This window comes from Neovison vison, chromosome 8, assembly GCF_020171115.1.
Source record: "Neovison vison isolate M4711 chromosome 8, ASM_NN_V1, whole genome shotgun sequence".
Lineage (NCBI taxonomy): Eukaryota > Metazoa > Chordata > Mammalia > Carnivora > Mustelidae > Neogale > Neogale vison.
In genome coordinates, this window is record NC_058098.1 from 56,488,672 (window position 1) to 56,503,487 (window position 14,816).

At 56.1% G+C, this 14,816-nt stretch overlaps 1 protein-coding gene across 3 annotated transcripts in view; it reads left to right on the forward strand.

Annotated features, from left to right (window-relative positions):
• Positions 1–14,816, forward strand: part of TTC7A (tetratricopeptide repeat domain 7A) — a 117,889-nt gene that overhangs the window by 79,593 nt on the left and 23,480 nt on the right. For all 3 annotated transcript variants that reach the window (XM_044263650.1, XM_044263651.1, XM_044263652.1), the window contains one exon: positions 11,400–11,516. In XM_044263650.1, the coding sequence (XP_044119585.1) occupies positions 11,400–11,516 (117 nt within the window). The remainder of the gene's footprint in view (positions 1–11,399; positions 11,517–14,816) is intronic.

The following is a 14,816-nucleotide window of genomic DNA, read 5'->3' on the forward strand; positions in this document are numbered from 1 at the left end:
CCCGTGGATTAGCAGGAAATGTCATTGAGCCCATTACCGGCCAGGGATCACTGAAAAATGTCATTGCCCTTCCCTGGAGCCTGAACTCTGCTCCTCCAGCTGCTCCCTGTGCCGGGAACAAGCTGCGTGTGGCCCCAGCTGTTGTCACGGCAGATAATTCACCTGCTGGTCCCGTCAATACCATGGCAGCAAAACAACAAAAAAAATCAAAACCCCTTCACCGTGGCCTCTGTGTCCCCAGTGAGGTCTCCATGTGAGAGAGCCTGAGCTCCGTATGCCACTGGGAGCCCCCCAAGGCTGCTCTAACGAGCTGAGGCTTTTCAGGGGCTCTTTTCTTCTGCAGAACCTGTGCGTGCGTTGACTCCCAGAGGCTGTCTTAGTGAGGGAAGAGGCTGGCAGGCTAGTGTTGGTGGAGGGGGCCTGGCACGGGGCATGGGAGTGCAGGGGGCAGGCCAGTGGGTGGAATGGAGCCCTTTCCATGCGAGCTTATCCCCATGTGAGGGTCACAGTGGGGCCCCTGCCCTCACCGGGTCATACTGTCTGTCTCCTGTGGCACTTCCAGAAGCTTTCTCAAATACCAGACATGGACATCTGTCCTGCCTCCGAGTCCCGTGGTGAGACTCAGACAAAAAGAAGTCTCGCAGTCGGTTTAGAAGCATGTTCAAGGGCAGCAGGGTGTCTGGAAGGCAGCACACGCGCAGTGTGAGACCACAGCGTGGGACCCCAGGGCAGGGTGCGTGGAAGGCACTGAGCTGGAGGAGGGTGCCATTCGTGCAGGCCCAGGAGGCACAAGCCTAGGCAGGAAGCCCCGTGAGAGGTGTGGGAGCTCCTTAGCTGTGCCCAAGGGAGGCCACCATTCCTCCAGGCAGGCAGATGACTCCTGAAGAGAAACCCAGCCCTCGTGGAGCCGAACTTCGGAAAATCCCTTGAAATTCAGGGATTAGAAAGCACAGCACAGAAGACCTTGATTTCCATGCTGCAGGATGAACTTGAGTGAACGGAGCTTGGGTTTAAAAGGCAGAAGTTTAAAAGGCAGAAACGTGATGAGGCAGAGACCGATGTCCCCGTGGGGACAGTGTGAACCTGGCACCGGGCAACCAGACACCCTGCACAGCTTCCTGAAATCCTGTGAGCTTCCCACTAAGCCCTGGACACGTGTGCTGGCCGGCCTGCAGGGGGCCTCAGGGGGGCAGCAGACTCCCTATTTAGAGCTGGTTTCCAAGCCAGGCCCGCAGCGGAACGTGCGTGGTCTAGTCGTGTGCAAGCTCTGGGAGCCGCCTGCACCAGTCCCAGCACGGCAGCCGGAGGCAGCTGGGAGGCTCCGCTGGGGAGGGGCAGGAATATGGGGTCAAGGGGAACAGGCCACTGATAAGCATGGCTCCTGAAGCTGGGGCTCCAGGGGCACTGGTTTTAGGTAACAGATTCCTTGTGCTTTAGTCAGTGCGCTTGTAGTGAAGGTCACCATGGTAACCAAACAAAATTCCTGGGCTTCATGATGGGAGCTTTCCAATAACCAGCCTGTCAGTCACTGCCCCCACCCAGACCTGGCAGCCTGCCAGACTGGGTTTGAAAAACCCAGACCAGGGGTGGACTGGTGGGTGGCAGAGGAGGCACCCGGCAAGACCACCTCCTTCCGCCCCACCCTTGGGGGGTCCCGTTAGGCCCTTTTGGGAGTTTCTGCCTAGGCCAGCCCAGGTTCCCGGGGGAATGAGAAGATCCTAGGGGAAGGTGTGTCAGAACCTGGTGGGGGGGACACCCCCCTCCTCTCAGCGCAGGAATAATATGGCCCTCTCCACAAGCTGGAGCTCGCCCTGTGTAAACAAACTATCGGCACAGCCATCTCCCCCAGGAAACCTAGGCTGTTTTGGAAAATGTTTGAGCTGATAACTAGGCTAGCTGGGGCCAGACCTTGGCTGGTTCTGGTTGAGGCTAACTATGGCCTCAAGGGCACCTGTCTGATCTACCTGGGCTGCCTCGCCTTCTTCTCAGGTTATTTCGATTGGTGCATTCCACTAGGCAGAAGGCTCAGAGTCCTGGGCCTGTGTTAACATTTTTGACTTAAACCCGCTGTGTTTATTGGATGGCTCTTATGAAGGACTTGTAATAGATCAAAAAGACACTTAAAATACCAACACTCCAGTGAAGGGGCTGGAATCAAAGGTATTAACACGAACAGAGTTTATCGCTTTGCTGGATTCATTAAACTTTTCTGGCTAGCAGTGGGCACCCCCCTCTCCCCGCCCATGAGGACAAGAGCCAGGGGTTAAACTTGCAGGCCCTGTGGCTGAGGGAAGTGCTAAGCCAGGCATAATCACTGGCACCAGCACTTTCTTCCCCAAAGGTCAGTTCCTCATCAGCTAAGCTACTTTGACATTCAGCATTTCCCTTTGCCCGTGGTTCTGTGCAGCCTCCTGTGATCTTGCTCTGTGGACACTGCAGTCAGGGGCCTCGGTCTCCCCCTGCCAGTCTGCTTATGCTCACACAGGAGGGTCCATGACCCAGGTTGTTTGGTTTTGGGAAGAGAAGGAAAGGAAAGTATTATTTGCAGGTGTTTTGTTTGTTTGTTTGTTTTCCCCCCCAAAAAGAATTCTTTTAGTGATGCTCACTCCCTGATCTCCCAGCCTACAACATTTGCTGGAGGCAGGCACTGTGGCCTAGCCCCAGGACAAAGCCTTTCTGCCCTAAGGGGAGAGGGTATTCTTGCCCCTGAGGCAGGGTTGGCCTCCCTTCTGCAGTGGATGGTCTTTGGGTCCCCAGGGTCTGCTCACTGGGCAGAGGATACAGCCTGAGGTGTGTTTGCTTCTTGGTGATTTATACCGGACTGGGACCCTACCTTTCTTCTATCTAGGGACCTTCTTTCTGGAAGTTCTTCCACTCCTGCATGGTCAGGGCAAGGCTCTGCAGGGTTTGGGTTCTTATCTGTTCAAGATCAGGCATTTGTGTTTGGAGAGTCATCTGGAGATAACTGGAGCTAGGCGGCAGCTGAGGGAAGCAGGGCCTGGAGGCCTGCTATGTCAACCTTGGGTCAGTACAGATAAGAAGGCCTAGTGGGCCAGCCAGCCCCAGGCTTGCTCAGGTGCAGGCTTGCTCAGGTGCAGGCTTGCTCAGGTGCAGGCCTGCTCAGGTGCAGGCTTGCTCTCAGAAACGCCCTGAGACTGTTCTCCCTGCGGGACCACGGCTGTTGAAGCAAGGAGGGGCTCACTTCGGGAAGCACTAAGTTTGCTGGCTGTTGATGTTTAATACTTCAAAAGTAGTTTATTTTGAATGAATTAAGAGGAATTAACAGTATGAGCTTCAAAAGATGAGGGTCTGTAGGTCAGTTACTGCCCCAGACCCAAGAGGAAATCATTGGTTTTTAGGGGTAAGAGCTGTTGTCAGGGTCCCTTCCACATTGGGGGTTAGTCTCTAGGAAGGTGAGAAGGCTGGGCTCCTGCTGGCCCTCTGCCTTTCAGGGAGGTCACTCCTATTGGAGTTACTTTAAAATAATACCCTCAAAGAGCATGGGTGTGACTTCAACCAGTTATTTTCCCTGGTGGAGTCTCCCAGAGGCGTGGAATTTGGAGGAGTGTGTGCAACCTATGTTGCCCTGCACCCACCTGGCTTCCTGGGCCACTGGGTAGAGCCAGGTGTTGGAGCCAGGTGACTGCAGCCTGAATGGGGGTGGGGGGTGACTCCCACCAGACAGCCTGTCCCCATCCTGTCCTCCCGGTGGGGCCTCTGAGCGCACTCAGCTGGGCCTCCTGCGCCACCTCCAAGTCATCACCCCTGCTAGGCCAGCCCTTTAGTTCCATTTTGCCTAGAAGTACCCCCACCCCTCACCCCTGTTGGTCAAAATGGAAAACTGAACTACTCAATTGAGTACTGGATTCTCTTCTGGGTTTGTTTCCTGATTGCCTTAGATATTCTGTTTGAACTTCCCCTTGTGGGTGGTAGCACCCCCCCGGAGCAGACACTGTGGCCTGCGCTCTGCCCCCGCTTCCTCCTGTGGGGGCCCCTCTGCTGGACACCCAGCACCCCTAGTAGACCCTCAAATGGGTAGACCATGGGAGTGGTTTAGTTCGATGCTCTGGAGGAAAGGAGGGACCCCCACACAGCTGTTGACATCTTCCAGTCTTCGCTCCGCTTACCCTGTTTTCTTGTTCGGGGTTGTTTATTTTCTGCTCTTTACAGCCCTCCTACTTGAAAAAACTACTGGGAGAGCTAGATGGTATCTCAAGGTCAGACAGCTGGTACAGGGCAGAGAGCAGAGGCCAGAACCCAAGCCAGGTGGCGGGCTGGACAGCCCCAAGATGCTTGAACCCCACAAGCTTGGAGAATAATAATAGGAGAGTGGGGCACTGGCTTCATGCTCTGTGGGAGGCTCTGAACTGCTCCACATGTGTTAAGTCCTGATCTCCTCTGGGACCCTGGGAGGATGAACAACCCCCGTTATTCCCACTTTGAGGGCATAAGTACGCAGCTGTGTGGGATCGGGGCTGGCTAAGCCACAGCAGGTGGGGCAAACCTGGATGGAGCACTTCTCGAAACGCAAGCCCCTTACTGGGCCTTTCTGCAGTTTCCCCACAGAACAGCCCCACCCCCACCCCTGGGTGTACAGACACTATCCTTCCCATTTTACGGATATAAAACTAAAGTTCTGAGAAGGTAAAAGGACTTGCTTTAGAAACCCGGTGGCTAGAGGGGAAACCGGGGTTTGAACTTGGGTCACCCCACGTGGAGCCGCTTTTCAGCACCGAGTCAGACATGGGCCACGGAGGATGGGGCCCACTTCCTGTGTTTCCCCATGCGGTGTGCGGGCTCTGGCCTCCCCGGCCGGGGACTTAGACTTTCCAGAGTCGTGGCCGCCTGACTCAAAGAATAGCCTGCTTTTTCACTCAATTATGTGTTTTCTGTAAAAATAGAACTCTTCATTAAAGCAGCACGGCACAGCCATCAGCCGGAATTACTAATTACTGTCCTTTAAAGAGATAATTCCCCCTTCTGTGCATTTGCCACACCTGCTGCCATCCCCTCCCCCAGTGTGGAGAGGGCTCCCACGATGACCAGTGGCATGAGCCAGTGGCATGGGGATGGTGGGACCAGGAAGAAGGGACAGTGCCGTGGGACACTGCAGCCTCTCTTGAACTTCTCTGATCCCAGGAACGCCCACAGCTCCCCAGGCCTCTTTGAGTCCTTGTGGCTCAAACTCCTTCTGTTATTCAACAAAGATTTGTTGAGTGACGTCAGGTCCGTCATTGGGGATATGAAGATAAGAAAGACCTGGTCCCTGCCAGGCACAGAGTCTGCTAGGGAAGACTGGCAGTGATGGCGTGAGCTGAGGAGACCGATCTTGTGGGGTGGCTATGTGCCAGGGCTGCCTTTTTCTTTTTCTTTCTTTTTTTTTTTTTTAGAGATTTTATTTATTTGACAGAGAGATAGAAAGCACAAGTAAGCAGAGCAGCAGGCAGGGAGAGAGAGAGAGAGAGGGAGAGAGAGAGAATCAGGCTCTCTAATGAGCAGGGAGCCCGATGAGGGGCTTGATCCCAGGACCAGGGAATCATGACCTGAGCCGAAGGCAGCTGCTTAACCAGCTGACCCACCCAGATACCTCAGGGCTGCCTTTATAGGGCTCTGTTGTCCTTGGTCGTCCCAGCAAGGCTTCCTGGGTGGTGCCGTTACTGTCCCGGAAAGGTGAAGGCACCTGCTAGGAAGGGGCCTAGGCGTGCACCTGCTTTGTCTGGTGCCCACGGCTGTTTCAGCACGATGTGCTCTTGTGTGCTGGGGAGTGAGCCACGGGCAAGAGGTGGGCCCTTCAGCTAGACAGCTGTGGCCGTGTTCAGGAGTTTATTGTACGTGCTGAGTGATTTTATAGGGAGCTGTTTAAAGGAACCAGAAAGGGAAAATATGGACTGATGGTGCTTACAGCCCGGGCCCTTCCTGCAGCTGCCTCTGCTCTGCACGTACTCCCCTACCACTGGGAGCAGGGCACTGGGGGGAGTAGCCAGTGGGGGACACAAAGGAGAGACCGATCCAAGGCTCCTAGAAAGGGAGAATGGACAAGATGACCTCTGACCCCAGGACAGGGCTTGCTTAGCTCAAGCCGTCCTCACAAAAATATCCCGTTTACAAAATAATTCTTTTAAAAAATATTTTCTTTGGAAGGGCTCATGTTCACCCACTTTTGAGGAGGCTCACCCTAAGATATCTCTATGGCAGTAGGAAAAAATGATTTGTCTATGCCTCAGATGGGAATGGCTCCAAATCTTAATCCTTTTAACAAATAATTAGCAGGCTGATCCTACCCCAGGAACAGGGGCCAGGCAGGGCCCAGGAAGTGAGGGAGTAGGTGGCAGATGCCAGGCTAACCGTGCCTCCTCCCAGAACTTCCTCCAGCAGCCCTTGGCCTGCGCGGCTGGGCAGGTGGGCAAAGATGTCCTCTGGGAACACCCAGAGACACCGGCCTCCCTGGTCTGCATCTTCCCCCCCCAGGAAGAGGGCTGGCCCAGAGGCAGACAGATGCTGGCAAGGCGACCAGCAGGGGCTGGTCCTATCCATGCCGGCTGAGTGCCTGTCTGTACCCACAGCTGCGGGACGGTGCAGGTGACACGGGAAGTGGCCGGTCCCTGCCTTGAGCAAAGCATGACGGTAGAGGTGTGTGTGGTGGGGACACCCTTAGACACTGCCTAAGGGATCCCCAAGCCTGGCCACATGAGGTGGCCAGTGTGGACCTCCAAGCTCTGGTGGCATTCTTAGGGAAGGTGTGAGCTCCTGGAGAGTGGCCTTGTGGCCTCCCTGGGCCCCCCTACAAGGACCAGGGCACACATGCTGCTTGGACTGGGCTGTGGATCCAGGACCCAGGAATCCTTCCCATAGCCCTCCCCCCTGGGGTGGGACAGAACCCATGGTGTGTTTACATGGACTCTTGCTCCTTCCTCTTCCCCAGAGAGAACACTCACTTTCACATCTGCCTTTGGATGCAAGGCGTGGGAAGGGCCTTCAGTCCTGTAAGACTTCGGGTTTATTCTGCTTGGGCCTATACCGCTTAACAAACAGGAAAGTGCTTGCAAGAGGGGGTTTCAGCCGCAGCTGCTTCACCTGGACCTGCTCGGCTGGGCCTCCGTCCATCCCTTCCCATCCCTTTCCTTTCTGACACACTTCTTAAGTCCCGGGATCCACGCAGAGGACCGCCTGCCTTGCCAAACAGGCCACGGAGGCTTTCTGAGAGCCTTCCAGGGCACGAGGCCTGGACCCCACCCCTCTGGGTCTGTGAGGCCCTGCCCCCAGCCGCAGGGCAGGCCTGCGCTTGAGGACTGGGTGCAGCTGTGTGTTTCTCAGTGGCCGCATAGAGGTCATTGCAGTTCCTCTGGTGGGAGATGTCACTCCTGTGTCACTGGAACCTGTGACGTGTCCTGCTGGGTGACAGTGGAGCTGGGACTTCCGTTTGGGTTTCTCACCCCGGTCCAGTGTGTGTCTGCTCTGAACGGCATTGCCGTGTGGGGTCAGCAGTATGGCCGTTCCTCTCCCAGGGTGGCTCCCGGGGAGGGGTGGTCAGGGGGCCCACAGATGCCCATGTTCTAGGTCTTCCTGTGTCAGGGCCACTGCTTGGTGGGACTTCCAGCTCTGCCTGGGTGACTGTCCTCCAGGAGGAAGACCCTGAGTCCTCTAAGAAGCCATATGGCTTCATGTCCCATCCAGGCCCCGTAAAACCGAGCTTCTAGACAGCTGAGAACAGACTCAGCCAGCACGTTGCTTGCTGTGAGGCACCATAGCCTGCTCTGCAGTGATGAGGCATCGAGCAAACGGAGTCCTCCCCTCCTTCCTAAGCAGGGCCCAGCCATGGGACGTGGTGGTGCCAGAAATCAGCTCTGATTTAACACAGATCACGAGACCCTGCATGTGCTGGTTGTAATGACCCAACTCCCCCCACAACTAAGCAGACACTGCTCAGCTCTGTGTCAGGCACTGGCGAGGCAGGGAGGACCCTGCCGCGGCGGGAAGCAGGGCCCTGGCCGATGAGTCCTTGCCCCCCTGGGGCGGGGATGCGTGGCAGGACACAGGACAGGATAGACAGTGGTTTTACCATCTGTAGGCATGAGTGGCTACAGACCATTTCTAGATTATCTGAATTTAAAAATGCTCGATAGGAATGTGTCTTTGTGATTGAACTCAGAAGCCTATGTGGCAAAAAAGATAAGCATATATAAATAGATAATGTGTATAAATAGATAATATCTAGAGGTATGGATTGTGTAATTAAGTGCTAAGGAAAGACTCCTGAATATTCAGAGAAGGGCAGGGGTGGTCATGCTGCAGCTTCTCTGTGTTCTAAACGATGAATTAAAATAGTGGGCTTTTGCAGAGTCTCAGAATCCTTTCTTCTGGTGATGTTTTAGATCCATTTGGTATATGAAACAGGCCTGCCAGAGGCTGGACTGGCTGAAGGGGTGGGGAACCCAGGCTTGCCCTTCATATCCCCTGGCCCCCATCGCCAGCAGCTTCCCTGAAGCCCTGCCTGGAAGCACTGTTTTCCATGAACCCCTGATGTGTGCTGCAAAGTGTTGCCCACGAGCCACAGTACGAGCCACAGTAGCACATCAGCGCTCACAGGCTTCTCTGACTGTTGTGGGAAGAACCAGGCCCCCCCCATGCATCCTGGCATACAGGATAGGGAGGGTGTCCTGTACCTCGGCAGAGGAGTGGAAGGAGCCCAGCGATGAATTAGAGGCATGCTGCCAGGTGTGCAGATGACGAAGTCCGACATAGTGAAGAGTATCCTGGAGGGGCATGTGTACGGCCGCCACATGCCACACACAGAAAGTCCGAGGGTGACCTCTGCTTAGGAGCTGGCCGGCAGTTGGAGGGAAGGGGTGAGTCCCAACAATGGCGATGATGTGCAGAAGGGCACGGATGAATCCAGGAGCCTGTCCCCCAATTCAGGTTGTTGCTAATACCCGTAGGAGCAGCACACGGGCACCCCAGGAGGAGCGGCAGGAATGGAAGGTCGCAGCGCAAAGGCATTTGAATTGATGTTGCGGACAGTCTGGGCAGGGTTCTTTGCTGAGGAAGATCCCCTCTTGGCAGTGCTCAGCTGTGAGACTAAGGAAATCTCAGGACTGGAGCCTCCCAGGATCCAGGATCTGGGAGGGAAGGATCCGACCAGAGGGTGACTGATTGTTGGAACGCTTGCCCCAGCCCAGAAAGGATGTGGTTTGGTTGAGAAATTCCGCGCTAGGTCACTCACGCTAAAGGAATGTCAGCAGCCACGAGGATAACAGCCTGTGTTGGTAGAAGTCTCCGTCTGCCAGCTCAGCTTGCAGTCACTTATGTTCTAGGCACATGGTGTGGTCGGGTCTGCCACTCACACTGGCCCTCGGGGACACAGGAGGGGGAAGGGGCCTAGCAGAGAGGAGCTGAGGAGGAGGCATCGCAGGGGAAGGCTTCCGGGCTGGTGTGCCCAGGGAACTGTCCCCGGAGCCAGCCTAGCCCAGCCCCGAGTGGCCCTGCCTGGATGTTCTTTTCTTGAGCATGGATGTGTCCCGAGTCTGCAGGCGGGGTTTTCACTCCTCATGGACAGCTGCTCCAGCCTCTGGTTCCTGCCCCTTCCCAACCCTACCCCACCCTCTGGTTCCTGCCCCTTCCCAACCCTACCCCACCCTCCTTTTCATCACAGGCCAGCCCCGGCAGGATCTCTGATCTCTACCTTCCCTGCACTGAGTCTGAACTACCTGATTATCTGGGCACCGTGTCATCTTTAGCACCAGTATATTACCTTGAAGGCAGAACTGTGTCTTCTACTCCAGATTCCTAAAGCGGAGGCGCCTAATACTTGCAGAGTGTTGGGCCCTTGCAGAATCCGGGAAGGGAGGGTAGGGATGGCAGGGCTGGTTCTCATTCCACTAGGATGCAGAGACCACATTCCTGCCCGGGCCTGTGCAATCCATGCGGTGGGGACCACGCTTTCTGCCCTCAGGGCCTTGTAAGCCAGCCAGTTAGCAGATGTTCTAAGCATGGCACAAGGCATCCTGAGCATCTGGGAAGGTGGAATTTAAGGTCAGACTTGAGAAGGGACGAACATGGAGAGGTGAGACCGGAAGGCAGTGGGGGGATGGGGATGCTCCGAGTGAAGGAGAAGATCAGAGTGGAAAGCTCCCAGGTGGAGGCTGGCCTTCCCGTCCGGTGCCTGCAGCCTCAGATCACAGGAAGCACACTCAGCCTCTGCGAGGGCCTGCATGCCAGCCTCAGATGGGCCGGCAGAAGCAGCGGGCAGTGATCAAGTACAGGGCCTGACAGTCATGTGCGTTTGTCCAACAGCGATGCCAGGATGGAAAGGGCCTCACTGCTCCCTACCCGGTGAGAACCGGAGTCACAGCCTTGTTTGGGCCTCAGTGGCTCAGCCAAGTTCACATGCTGCCCAGGCGTGCATCAGGGTGGCTGGCAGGACCCACGGTATAAAGAATCCAGGACTTCCACTGCCGTTAGTAAATGGCCACTGCCTTGAATTTCCTAACCCCAGCTGCCTTGACCCACCCTCCCCTGGGACTCTAGGACTCCCTGACAACTGAAGGGCCAACACCTGGCATGCAGGATACCCAGGCCCCCTGCCCTGGTTCTGAGGAGCAGTGTTCTGATGGTCTCTGCTGTGTCCAGGGCAGAGGGAAGAAGCAGTCGGCCTCCCTCCTGTGGTCCTGCCTTCTGGGGGGGCCAGCCCCTTCCCTCTCTTCCCAGCCCCCATCAGGGCCACATCCCCACATCACACACCATGCTGACCTCAGAAGACTCCCAGTTTTCAAGTTGAAAGAGGTTCTGAAGTGGTTCTCTTGCTTTGCAGAGTGGCTGTGTTCTAAACAATGACCGGATAGGATCTGGTGGCACTTTAAGCCTATTGCACATATAAGGGGAGCTGGCTATTTTAGGAAATCCAGTGAAGGATTCTTTGATAAAGTGGCACATGACTGATGACTGTCCTCATGTATCCAGGGTCAGCAAACAGTCTGCACTTCAAGTGAGATGTTAACTGAGCACTTACTGTGTGCTGGCAAGGTCTAAAGCAGAACTCTGCCTTTTAGGGGCCCTTTCTTTGCCAGTTCCTTGCTTAGCTTCATTTCTTGATTAAGAGTTGCCTTCTGGGACTGTCTCTTGTATATGGGGGCCACTGGGGAGCATGTAAATACAAGGATGGCCACACGGTCATTGAGGACAGTGCATGCTGTGGGTGTGGGTAGGAGGAACAAATGAGACTCGTAGCCACACTTGACAGTGCTTCAGAGGCTGGTCAGGAGGGTCTGGGATCGGGGGCCAAGTGGATGTGGGGGACCGGCAGAGTGATGGGGCAGAATGCCTTGGGGTCCTAGCCTGGAGAAAAGTCAGGGGCAAGGGAGCCCTTGCAGCTGCCTGCTAACGGCTGTCGTCCCTCCCTGCAGCCTGATGTTCACCAAGGTGAAGCTGGAGCAGGTGCTGAAAGGCCCGGAGGAAGCCCTTGTGACCTGCAGACAGATGCTGCGGCTGTGGCAGACCCTGTACAACTTCTCCCAGATGGGGTGAGTGGCCGGCATCGTCCCCGGGGTTGCCCATGGTGTGGACGGCCACATTGGCAGGCGGTGGTTGCCAAGGCAACAGCCCACAGCAGAGTGGCTGTGATGCCTGGGGTGGTGACAGTATTTCAATCAGAGTCTGCTCCTTACCGCTCCTGGGGCCTTTCACATCCAAAGGCTAATTTTAACCTTTTTGACAGTCCTCTGCAAGGACAGAAAGAACCAGCTCAGGAAGCGGAAGTTCAGAGGAGTAAGAAGGAAGTCATTGCTGAGCGTCTGGGCCGGGCTCTGGGATGGTTGCTCCTATCTTAAACACTGTCAGATCTTAGCCTCGGCCCAGGAGAGAAACTGAGAGTCCAAGACCCTTCTAGAATTTGCCAGCGTCACTCACCTGCTTCATGGTAGTTCTGGGGCTTGAACCTGGGTACTCTGAGTCCCAGCCATCCTGAGCCTGGTGCTTCTTCCTGGCTCCATTTGGAAGCTAGAAGAGGAGGCGGAGGCTGAGTTCCTGAAGTGCCTGCTCCACCCACCCTCCCCAACTTACACACCGGCTCCACACATCCTGTCCCCTACCACAGCGCCCAGCCTGGGCTCTAGGTTTTTCCTGGGTCAGAGTAGGCACTCTCGTCCAGGGTGAAGCTGCTGAAAGTCTTTGCTCCAATCCCCTCAGACACTGTGCAGCCCAAAGCAAAAAAGGGCTTTGTGCCAGGCCCATGCACATAGTCCTCCTGTCCTCTGGTGCTGACTCCCTCCCCTTCCCTGAAATTGCTAGCTGTGTCCTCTCCCAGAAGACCCCCCTCTGACAGATGTGTTTGCATTTTCACAGGGACCAGAAGGCTTTCACAGTCCCCAGAGGCATGTGTCTCTAATGGTGAAATTTACAGAGGGGGCCCCAGGCTAATCCAGCGGGGTTAGAGCAATCCCTGGGCAACGTAGGGTCTGCCTCTCTCTGAAGGCCTTTGAAAGGCCGGGGAGATTCCAGGGCAGAGCAGGACCCAGTGAGTAGAAGCTGCCAGAAGGAGGCTCTGGGGTGAGGGGCTTTCCAGAAAGGGAATGTGGAGCTTTCTGGCAGCTGGGTGATGTGGGGGTGAGGCCCAGACTCTGGTGTGAGGGGACCTGCCCTGAGAGGCCCCTTGCACAGCTGCTCACTGGCTGCAGCCACGTTGGCAGGTCAGCAGTCCGGCTCCCCTTACAGAGAGGAGCTGTCCTTGAAGGCGGCAGGGACTCCCCATCGGCTGGGTGGCTGGTTGCCTGCCCATCCAGGAGGCCTTGGCGGGGTCCCCCCGAGCTGTGTTCTGTCTCCAGGCGCGGGGCCCCCCTCCAGGCAGCAGATCTGTGGGGCTGCCCCATGTTCTCACAGGGGCTGGGGTCACTTTATATCACCACCCACACACTCATCTCTGATATGAGGGCCCAGTGGAGCTCCTCCTAGGTTCCCCAGGCACCTCTTTCGGGGAACCTCCTGCAGTTCCCCACTCAGGGTCGGGTAGGGCTCAGGCAGGCCAGCTATCTGGAGTCACATTGCTAGGACCAGAGGGCGGGATCCTGTACCCTTTCTGGCTTTCCCCAGAATAGGGAGCATGCTTTCTGAACCTGGAGCCATAGAGCAGAAACTAGAACTTGTGAAATCTGGTTTGGAGCAGCTGAGGACAGAGGCCAGAATCCACAGCCTGAAGGTCTGGCCTACCTGTACCACCCAGGTGCCCTCCTTCTCTGCTCCACCCTGGCCAGCTCACACCCCTCAGGCCCCGCTCGGATGCCTTCTTTCTCGGAGCCTGCAGTCACCCAGCCTCTGACCCTTTTATCTCAATGCTTTTGAACTACGTCTTTCTAAGTGTTAATCGTGGACGCTCCCTCCTGCCTGGCCGCCAGGTTCTTTAGAGCAGGAGCGATGCTGTATCTTGGCCTAGACCCAGGTGGCAAAAGGTCCCTGAGATGGGCTGTTTCTGGAGCCCTTGGAGTGTCCCCATCAGGGGCTGGGAGAGCAGGTGGGACAAGAGGCTGTGGGTGCCTGGCACCTGCCTATGTCGCCTCCCACACTCCTCACGGAAACCTCGAGAGAGCGACCTCCCCCACTGATTACTGCACACACTAAGCAAAATGAGAAAACGAGGACTCAGAAGGGCTAAGTAGCTTTGCTGAGGGTCCCACAGCTGAGGAGGGGTGGCCTGTGTTTCTGGCTCCTCAGCACTGCACTCAAGTGCCTCCGGGAGTGGAAGAGGATGGGGAGGAAGGCCCCAACTGGGACCCACTGTGTTTTGTGGGTGGTCTCCTCTAATGTCCGCACAATGGCTGTGCACCAGCAGGCCCAAGTTCAGGCCAGCATGAGCCTGAGTTTAAATGGCAGGGATGGGGCCCTGACATTCTTGCTGGGACCATCGTCTGGGCGCCCCAGTGGAAGGAAGAAGCCTCTGGCCCCAGGACTTGGCTTGCCTTCTCTCCTGCCATTTTCACCTTGGCCTTTCTCTAAGCTTTTCGCAGGCAGCAGGTTCAAGGGCAACCCCAGAACTGGGCAGAGTGCCTGGGGGCAACGGGCACAACAGGTTGTGCCACCTTTCTGAGCTGGGAGCTCCCCGACCTCCCACTCTGAGAAAAGAGGAACCTCTCTAGTGGCGTGGGAGCTTCGAGGACCTGGGGAATTGGGGGCAGGGGACATGACCATGCTTCCGTACCTGGCTCTTCGGGGCATGGGGTGGGGAGCACCTGGAGCTTCCTTCCCTGGGATGTGGGCTGGGGGCATTTCTGGTAGCCCATGAAGACCAGGCTTTCCTTGGGAGACAGACCTTGGTGCCTGCTCTGTGCCTGGCATTCTGCTAGACACTGTGAAAGCAGCAGGAGGTAGCAGAGACCTCCTGCTGGCCTGGGGTGCTTTGAGCATCACACACTTCAGAGGAGGGAGAATTTCGAACATGCTACTGGCAACATGCTGATGGAGGGCAAGGGAGGAGGGGCACGGGAGCCACAGAGGGCTTTCTGGATGGATGAAGGGCACTGGGCCGAGTTGTAAATTATGGAGGGTTTTGGGTGGACCAGAAGAACAGCGAGAACATTCTTGGTGGCAGCAGCATGAGCAAATGTTAGCTGTGGGGATGAAATGTGGTAGCATTGAGGAACAGCGGGGAGACTGATGACCCCACAGGCACCTGCTGGCAGAGTGTGTGTGTGTGTGTGTGTGTGTGTGTGTGTGTAGATGTGCTGAGGATTCACAGCATGTCAGTGTAGCTGCTAGAGTGAGCCAGATTCTAGAACCCCACGCCTGAGCTCTGACCTCTTCTGCCACTCTGGTGGTCTCCATCCTTTCTAATG